The sequence below is a fragment of the Anolis sagrei genome, chromosome 8, assembly GCF_037176765.1.
Source record: "Anolis sagrei isolate rAnoSag1 chromosome 8, rAnoSag1.mat, whole genome shotgun sequence".
NCBI classification, from domain to species: domain Eukaryota; kingdom Metazoa; phylum Chordata; class Lepidosauria; order Squamata; family Dactyloidae; genus Anolis; species Anolis sagrei.
Window position 1 is genome coordinate 5497358 of NC_090028.1, and position 10088 is coordinate 5507445.

Sequence of the window (10088 nt, forward strand, 5' to 3'; positions counted from 1 at the left end):
AAGCAGGAATATTGCATTCAAATCACCCCTGACAGATGGCCATCCAGCCTCTGTTTAAAAGCTTCCAAAGAAGGAGCCTCCACCACACTCCGGGGCAGAGAGTTCCACTGCTGAACGGCTCTCACAGTCAGGAAGTTCTTCCTCATGTTCAGATGGAATCTCCTCTCTTGTAGTTTGAAGCCATTGTTCCGCGTCCTAGTCTCCAGGGAAGCAGAAAACAAGCTTGCTCCCTCCTCCCTATGACTTCCTCTCACATATTTATATATGGCTATCATGTCTCAGCCTTCTCTTCTTCAGGCTAAACATGCCCAGCTCCTTTAGCCGCTCCTCATAGGGATTGTTCTCCAGACCTTTTATCATTTTAGTCGCTCTCCTCTGGACACATTCCAGCTTGTCAATATCTCTCTTGAATTGTGGTGCCCAGAATTGGACACAATATTCCAGGTGTGGTCTAACCAAAGCAGAATAGAGGGGTAGCATTACTTCCTTAGATCTAGACACTATGCTCCTATTGATGCAGGCCAAAATCCCATTGGCTTTTTTTGTCGCCACATCACATTGTTGGCTCATGTTTAACTTGTTGTCCACGAGGACTCCAAGATCTTTTTCACACGTACTGCTCTCGAGCCAGGCATTGTCCCCCATTCTGTATCTTTGCATTTCATTTTTTCTGCCAAAGTGGAGTATCTTGCATTTGTCACTGTTGAACTTCATTTTGTTAGTTTTGGCCCATCTCTCTAATCTGTCAAGAGCTGCATTAAGGGTCACGGCATTAGGGAGGTTGCTCTAGAGGCCTCAAAATGGCCCATGCCTGGTCTACGTGGCTTCTTCTTCTTCCAGCATCCTGGAGGTTATGTTCAATTCTGACCACAGGGGGTGCTGTCGTTCCATCCTCTATGATGACAAGCTTATTGATCACTGTCTTTTGATCGTGCCATTACTGCTCAAGCAGGGAGCTTTGAAATGGTAGAACAGAAGCGCTCCGAAGCTCTAGGTTTCTCCCATTCTCCCTCCATTCGTGCCTCTTCAAATTCTGCAGCATTGCTGGTCACAGCTGACCTCTAGTTGCCACATGATTTTGAGGCAACCGTGTAGTAATGGTGAGGCAGGGGACCATAATTTTGCGGTTGCAGACCACTGGTGGTCCACGGATCACAGGTTGGGAAGCACTGCTCAAATCTAATCCATTCCTTTAACCAACTAAAGCCTACTGCTTCATAATAGTATCTAAAATCTGGATGACTTCTATACATTGACTTGTGAAAAGTTACATTTTTTGTGTTACACCTCTCCTCTGACTCTTGCTGGATGGAGGATTCCGAGAACCAAATTGCAGACTTTCCCAAGTTCTGCAAATGGAGAGAGCGAAATAAAGAACGAGTGATCTGTCACTCCTTCCCACCTGCTACTAAGGAGGCTGTCGAGGTCCTGAACCGGTGCCTGGCCGCTGTAATGGTCTGGATGAGGGCGAACAAACTGAAACTAAATCCAGACAAGACAGAGGTACTCCTGGTCAGTCGCAAGGCCGAGCAGGGTATAGGGTTACAGCCTGTGCTGGATGGGGTCGCACTCCCCTTGAAGGCGCAGGTTCGCAGCTTGGGTGTGATCCTGGATTCATCGTTGAGCCTGGATCCCCAGGTTTCAGCGGTGACCAGGGGAGCATTTGCACAGCTTAGGCTCGTGCGCCAGCTGCACCCGTACCTTGGGAAGTCTGACTTGGCCACGGTGGTACATGCTCTGGTCACATCCCGCCTCGACTGCTGCAACGCTCTCTACGTGGGGCTGCCCTTGAAGACGGCCCGGAAGCTTCAGCTAGTCCAGCGCGCGGCAGCCATGTTACTAACAGGAGCGGGACACAGGGAGCACACAACGCCCTTGTTGTTCCAGCTCCACTGGCTGCCGATCTGCTACCGGGCCCAATTCAAGGTGCTGGTGCTATCCTACAAAGCCCTAAACGGTTCCGGCCCAAAATACCTTTCAGACCGCATCTCGGCCTATGAGCCCACGAGGACCTTGAGATCGTCTGGGGAGGCCCTTCTCTCGATCCCACCTGCCTCACAGGCACGCTTGGCGGGGACGAGGGAGAGGGCCTTCTCAGTGGTGGCCCCCCGGCTGTGGAACACCCTCCCTGTTGACATCAGACAGGCGCCCTCCCTTATGTCCTTCCGGAAGAGCCTGAAGACATGGCTATTCAAGAAGGCCTTTAACTAAATGCTACAGTAACTGGAAATGACAACTGGAACGGAATGTAGACTACGAGATTGGTTATGATTCTATGATAAGACGAAGCGGATTATTTTTTAGTGTAATTAGATGATAATGTATTAGTGATATGTTGTTTTTGTAGTTGTAGTTTATTGTGAAGTGTGTTTTTTATATGTTGTACACCGCCGCGAGTCGCCCTAGGGCTGAGAGCGGCGGTTAATAAATGCAGCAAATAAATAAATAAATAAATAACAAATATATGTCATTCAATCATGATTCTTTAATCTTATGTTTCTTCTCTATATGGGACAGAAAGCAGGTGACATCCACACCTGAATCAATTAAACCCAAACTCTAGTCAGAAGTATACGTTGCCTTGATTTATAGGATTCTGGAACCTATAGTCCAAAACATCAGGGAACCCACAGTTTGGGAAACATTGGCTCTTGTTTCGGATCTGAAAACCGATGCAAAGAAGCTGGTTGAAGGGTAGGAGTCACTGAGCATCTTCCATCAAATCGGGAAATGCATTCATTCCGATCTCTCCGCAGCTCTTCTCATTTCTTCTCCGGCAACTTCCCAATGACTCCTTTCACCCAAGGGCTTTCGGGGTTGACGCAGATGCGTTTGCCGTTCTTCAAAACAAGCCTGAAAGGGGGAAAATACATATTCGGTCTAATGAGGAGATGATCAAATGGCACACTTTGAATTGCCTTTCGTTGAAGTCGAGAGAGCTTAATAAATAGCAAGAGCAACACATAGCGGACTTACACGAGAGCGTTTAAGTAGCAGTCGCTGGTGGTCCTATAGTAAGAAGCCATGATGTTGGCACGGAGGGGTCTCCCTTTCCGGACGGCAAAGCAACACTCCTTGGGGCAGCTGGGACACACGGCTACAAGAAGGTAAGGGTGAAAAAGACATCATTTTGACAAAGCAAATGACATGAATTCCTGCAAATGGCATACAGTCAAAGAATTGGAAGAGACCACCAAGTGCCATCTAGACCAGCGGTTCTCAACCTGGGGGTCGCAACCCCCAGGGGGGTCGCCTGGCCATTTCGGAGGGGTCGCGAGGTCGCCTCCGTTGGCCCCGCCCCAAGGGTGCAGGCCAGGTAAGGGCTCCTTCGCCTGCTGTGAACTCCCACTCTTCTCCAATGCCACATTTCAAATAAGTTGATCTCTTCCTATCAGCTTCGTGCAAAGCCTCCTCGCCCGCCTCCTACTTTCGCCATTTGGCGAGGGCGAGAGGCGGGTGAGGGGGACCCGCCGTCGTTGGGATCCCTGAGCTGGTCACAGGACCATCTGTTGACCATGGGGCGTCTGTGTGGTAAGTTTGGATCAATTTTACCATTGGTGGGGTTCAGAATGCCTTTGATTGCAGTTGAACTCTAAATCCCAGCAAGGATAGCTCCCAAATGTCAAGGTCTATTTTCACTAAACTCCACCACTGTTCACATTTGGCCATAATGAGCATCCATGCCAAGTTTGGCCCAGATTTGTCATTGCTTGAGTCCACAGTGCTCTCTGGATGTAGGTGAACTCCAACTCCAAAACTCAATGCCCATCAAATCCTTTCAGTATTTTCTATTTGTAATGGAGTTCTGTATGCCAAGTTTAGTTCAATTTCATCATTAGTGGAGTTCTGAATGCACTTTGATTGTAGGTGAACTATAAATCCCATCAACTACAACTCCCAAATGACAAAATCTCCCCCCCCCAACCCCAGCAGTATTTATTTATTTATTATTTATTTATTTGCTTTATTTCTATACCGTATTTTTCAGCCCTTAACAGGCGACTCAATGCGGTTTACATGGTACAATGATCAAACAGTGTCAGTGCAATTAAAACATAACAATGCAACAAACAGGATCAACAGCATCAATCCACAACAGTTAACAATCAACAAGACAGATCAACAAAACAGACATAACATAACGCCTCAGTTGAAATCAGATCCGTTCTCATAATCCTTGTGCCATTCCTATGCTCCATTTACCGTCTTCCTATGATTGGTTGCACTGCTTAACCAAACGCTTGTTCATAAAGCCAGGTCTTAACCATTCTCTGAAACGTCAGCAGCGAAGGTGCCTGTCTGATGTCTGCCGGTAGGGCATTCCATAGCTGAGGGGCCACCACTGAGAAGGCCCTGTCTCTCGTCCCCGCCAAGCACGCCTGTGACGCAGGCGGGATCAAGAGCAGGGCCTCCCCAGACGATCTTAATGTTCTGTTCGGTTCATAGGTGGAGATGTGTTCGGCGAGGTAAGCAGGGCCAGAACCGTTTAGGGCTTTATAGGCTAAAGCCAGCACCTTGAATTGTGCCCGGTAGCGGATTGGCAGCCAGTGGAGCTGGTTCAGCAGAGGAGTGGTATGCTCCCTGAGTGCCGCTCCCGTTAGCAACCTGGCCGCCGAGCGCTGGACCATCTGAAGCTTCCGGGCAGTCTTCAAGGGCAACCCCAAGTAGAGCGCGTTGCAGTAATCAATCCGGGATGTAACCAGAGCGTGGACTACCGTGGCCAAGTCAGACTTCCCAAGGTACTTCACATTTGGGCCTGCATATCAGATATTGACATATACAACCTGCATATCAGATATTGACATTACGATTCATAACAGGAGCGACATTACAATTATGAAGTAGTAACTAATATAATTTTATGGTTGGGGGTCACCACAACATGAGGAACTGTATTTAGGGGTCACGGCATTAGGAAGGTTGAGAACCACTGATCTAGACCAACCCTCTTCCGCCAGGAAGGAAGGCATAATCGCATTGGCCTTTTTGGCTGCCACATCTAAACATTTCGCTCATGTTCATCTTGTGCTCAACTAAGCATTTCTCAGTCACCAACTCCCTTTCACCATTGCTGTTGTTGTTGTTATATTTATATCCCACAATTGTTCAACATACTGCCCAATACGCCTATTGTGTCATGCAATGAAAGTATTTGAAAAAAATCCTGGACCAAAGGCTAAGAAGTCACACAACCATTACACCAAATCAGTGTGGCTTTGCTAGGAGGTGTTGCACAATAGATGCAATATTTGCTGTCTGGTTACTTATGGAAAAACATTGGGAAAAGAAGAAACCACTGCACTTTGCATTCCTTGATCTTGAAAAAGCATTTGATCAAGTTTCTCCTGACCTGGCAAGCATTACGGTCACATGAAATACCTGAAGACTATGTAAGAGGGATAAAGCTACGATACATGGATGGATGGATGGATGGATACTACAGCACTACATTTGGAGATTGCAGGATGGCGACCACGTGAACAAAGGTCAAAGAAAAGATGGATGGACACCATCAACAAAGACATGTGCGCTGCGACCCTAAGACCTGAGGGTGCCCCAAACAAAGCCCTGTGGAAATGACAGTCATAATGCTCACCCCTAGATTGGGAAAATAGCTCAGAAAGAAGAAGGTGGATGGATAGATGGATAGGGAGGGATGGATGGATGGATGGATGGATTGATGGATGGATTGATGGATAAATAGATGGATGGATAAATAGATGGATGGATGGATGGATGGATGGATGGATGGATGGATTGATGGATAAATAAATAAAGAGATGGATGGGTGGATGGATGGATGGATGGATGGATGGATGGATAAATAAATAGATGCGTGGGTGGGTGGGTGGATGGATGGATGAATAAATAGATGGATAAATGGATTAATAGATCGATGGGTGGATGGATAGGTAAATGGATGGATGGATGAATAGATGAATGGGTGGATGGATTGATAAATGGATGGATGGATGGATAGATAGATAAACAGATGGATGGATTAATAGATGGATGGGTGGGTGGATGGATGGATGGACGGATAAATGGATGGATGGATGGATGGATAAACCACCTTGAGTCGCCGACAGGCTGAGAAAGGCAGTATACAAATACAGTAAGTAAGTAAGTAAGTAAGTAAGTAAATAGATGGGTGGATGGGTGGATGGGTGGATGGATGGATGGATTAATAGATGGATGGGTGGATAGATAGATGAATAGAACTATGAGATTGTGAAACGCTGGCCATCAATGAGGTTTGTATTGGTTTTATTGCTTTTATTGCTTTTATGGTTGTTTTTGCCTATACTAATTATTGTTTTCTGTTAACTGTTGTTATTGCCAGAATGCTGTTTGTTAACTGATGTTATTGTCTTTTGCTGTATGTGTTGCGGGCATCGAATTGTGCCTTGCTTTTGTAAGCCGCCCTGAGTCCATCCCCCCCCCCCCCCCGGGTAGAAGCAACCGAAATAAATAAATAATAGATGGAAGGGTGGGTGGATAGATTGATAAATAGATGGATGGATATATGGATGGATGGATGGATGGATGGATGGATGGATAAACCACCTTGAGTCGCCGACAGGCTGAGAAAGGCAGTATACAAATACAGTAAATAAATAAATAAATAAATGGGTGGATGGATGGATGGATAAATAGTAGGCCTGGGTAACAACGCAAAAATTTGTTTCTAAAATCGATTTGTATTTGGGGGGGTTTTTTGTTTCGATATTTAAAATAATTACAAAATTTTCCTTTTAAAAAGTTCGATATTTACGAAATTTCGTAAATGGGAAAACATTAATGAATCGATTTCCGAAACAATAACGAATCGATTTGTTAATGGCGGACGCGACCGCGAAATACGCTAAAAAACCTCCAAAACCTTCTGAAGCTTCCCTCTCCCTCTGTTCTTGACTGTTGGTGTGATATTATAAATTTTTTTCACTAATTAAACCATAAAACTGGCCCAGACATGCGGAAATAATAACGAAACGACCTCTGAACAATAACGAAACGAACACAATAACGAAATACGAAGTATTTACAAAACGTGTTTAAAAATTCGTTTTTTAAAAAAATTGCTCCAGAATGGTTCGTTATCATTTTGTAATTAAAAAAATAACGAATTATTAACGAATTACGAATTAACGAAACGAAACCGCCCAGCCCTAATGGATGGGTGGATGGATTGATAAATAGATGGATGGATGGATGGATGGATAGATACATAGATGGATGGATGGATGGATGGATGGATGGATAGATAAATAAAGAGATGGATGGATGGATGTATAAATAGATGGATGGATATATAAATAGATGGCTAGATGGATGTATAAATAGATGGATGAATGGATAAATAGATTGATGAATGGATAACTGGATGGATGGATTAATAGATGGATGGGTGGATGGATTGATAAATAGATGGATGGATGGATGGATGGATGGATGGATGGATGGATGGATGGATAAACCATCTTGAGTTGCCGACAGGCTGAGAAAGGCAGTATACAAATATAGTAAATAAATAAATAAATAGATGGGTGGGTGGATGAATTAATAGATGGATGGGTGGGTGGATAGATGAATAGATGGATGGGTGGATAGATTGATAAATGGATGGATGGATGGATGGATGGATGGATGGATAAATGGATGGGTGGATGGATGGGTGGATGGATGGATGGATGGATGGATAAACCACCTTGAGTTGCTGACAGGCTGAGAAAGGCAGTATACAAATACAGTAAGTAAGTAAGTAAGTAAGTAAATAAATAAATAGATGGGTGGGTGGGTGGATGGATGGATGGGTGGATGGATAAATAGATGGGTGAATGGATGGATGGATAAATAAATAGTTGGGTGGATGGATAAATAAATTGATGGATGGATAGATAGATAGATAGATAGATAGATAGATGATAGATAGATAGATAGATGATAGATAGATAGATAGATAGATAGATAGATACTACAGCACTACATTTGGAGATTTCAGAATGATGGCCACATGGACAAAGGCCATAGAAAAGATGGATGGACACCATCAACAGAGACATGTATGCTGCCAACCTGGAACTTGAGGATGCCCAAAACAAAGCCCTGTGGAAACTACAGTCACAATGCTAAACCCTCCATTGGGAAAATAGCTTAGAAAGAAGAAGAGAGATAAATAGATAGATGAAAGGACGGACAATTTAAAATATACCATTATGAAAACCTTAAAACAGGATTAAATATAAACAGTATAAAATATTCCCCAGTTATACGTCAATGGAGATATGGAGATGTAGACCTCAGGAAAGAAATATCATCTCTTTATCTCTCTCTGTATATCACTATGCTGAAATTCTATTCCAACCAATGCCGGGCACGCTTGATGACGTTGCCTCCATTTCTTTGCAAATTTCCAACTAAATGCATCTTAAATGTGCAAGTTTCTCTCCCAATACTGACCTGCAACCTGTTGGTAGAAGAGAGCCAGGAGAAGTGTCAAGAAGAGAGCGGTTTTCAGAGCAGCCATGCTTGGAGTCCTTGCAAAATGTAGGTCTTCTGTGTCTTTGTCCTTCCTCTCTCTCTTGTCTCGTCTAGCTGGAAATGATGAGCATGGAGACCAAACTGTGCGCTTAATATACCCTGCAGTCGACTCCCACCATCTCCAGGTTGAAATTCCCAGGGATATTCCTGTTATTTTACTCCGAGAGCACCGGGGATTTTGAGGGAAGCACCAAATGCCACTTCAGAAAAAAGCAGAACAAATAGTTTCTGAATTTCTAAGAAAGGGAGACCAAGACCAACTGTCTGGGACCAAAGGGACAATATGACTGTGCCAACTCTCGAAACGAAATGAGACTCGCACCCTCTGTTTTGAAAGAGCAAGGAGCCAAAATAATAAGATCGAGTTGTCTTGTAGGCTTGGGCAATCAAGAAAAAAATTGGTTCTAAACTCGTTTTGTTTCTAGGGTGCGCTAGCGTTTCTAAATTCTGAGGACTTCCGAAATTTAAGATTTCAAAATTTCAAAATTTCTGAAATTTCGTAAATTACGAATTGATTCATTATGGCGGACACGATTGCGCAATATGCTAAAAAAACCTCCAAATGGGACAGGGGGAACTTCTGAAGCTTCCCTCTCCCTCTATTGTTGACTGTTGGTGTGATAAAACTAACAACTATATTATATTATATTATATTATATTATATTATATTATATTATATTATTATAATACTATTATATTAAAGTATTGTATATATTATATTATATTATTATATTATATATTTTATTACTATATTATTGTATTATATTATAATTGTATAATATAATATAAATATATAATATATTATAATATAAAGTAATATAATAATAATATAATATAATATACAATAACATAATATAATATATAATATATAATATAATATAATAATATAATATACAATAATATAATATAATAATATAATAATAATATAATATAATATAATAATATATAATATAATATAATATAATATACATTTTGTATTGTATTATATTATAATTGTATAATATAATATAAATATATAATATATTATAATATAAAGTAATATAATAATAATATAATATAATATACAATAACATAATATAATATATAATATAATATAATAATATAATATACAATAATATAATATAATAATATAATAATAATATAATATAATATAATATAATATAATATAATATATTATTATAATATTATTATATTATATATTATATTATAGTATTGTATATTAGAGTGAGGCAAGAAGAAGCCTGAGGAAAGAGGAGGGAAGCAGCAGAGCAAAGGGTAAATGCAAGATTGTAAAACTTGCACCAGACATACGAAAATAATTACGAAATAATTACGAAAATTGGAAAAATTGTTTCAATTCTTAATTACTCCTCACACTATTCCTGCATGGCTCGATACTGGATCGTAAGCTAATTTAAATACGAATTAATAACGAATTGCGAAATTAACGAACTGGATCGCCCAAGCCTATTGTCTTGCCTTCTGGGATTCATCTACAATGGAGTTTGACACCACTTGATCAGCTATGGCTCAATGCGATGGGATCC

The 10088-nt window shown here is 41.8% G+C and overlaps 1 protein-coding gene across 1 annotated transcript; it reads right to left on the reverse strand.

Annotated features, from left to right (window-relative positions):
• Positions 1 to 2465: 2465 nt before the first annotated feature.
• Positions 2466 to 8704, reverse strand: CCL17 (C-C motif chemokine ligand 17). Its single transcript, XM_060788477.2, has 3 exons — positions 8461 to 8704; positions 2977 to 3097; positions 2466 to 2853 (listed from the first exon to the last, which is right to left on the reverse strand). Exons 1-3 carry the CDS (start codon positions 8525 to 8527, stop codon positions 2763 to 2765), a joined length of 279 nt encoding a protein of 92 aa, XP_060644460.2. The 5' UTR covers positions 8528 to 8704; the 3' UTR covers positions 2466 to 2762.
• Positions 8705 to 10088: the final 1384 nt, after the last annotated feature.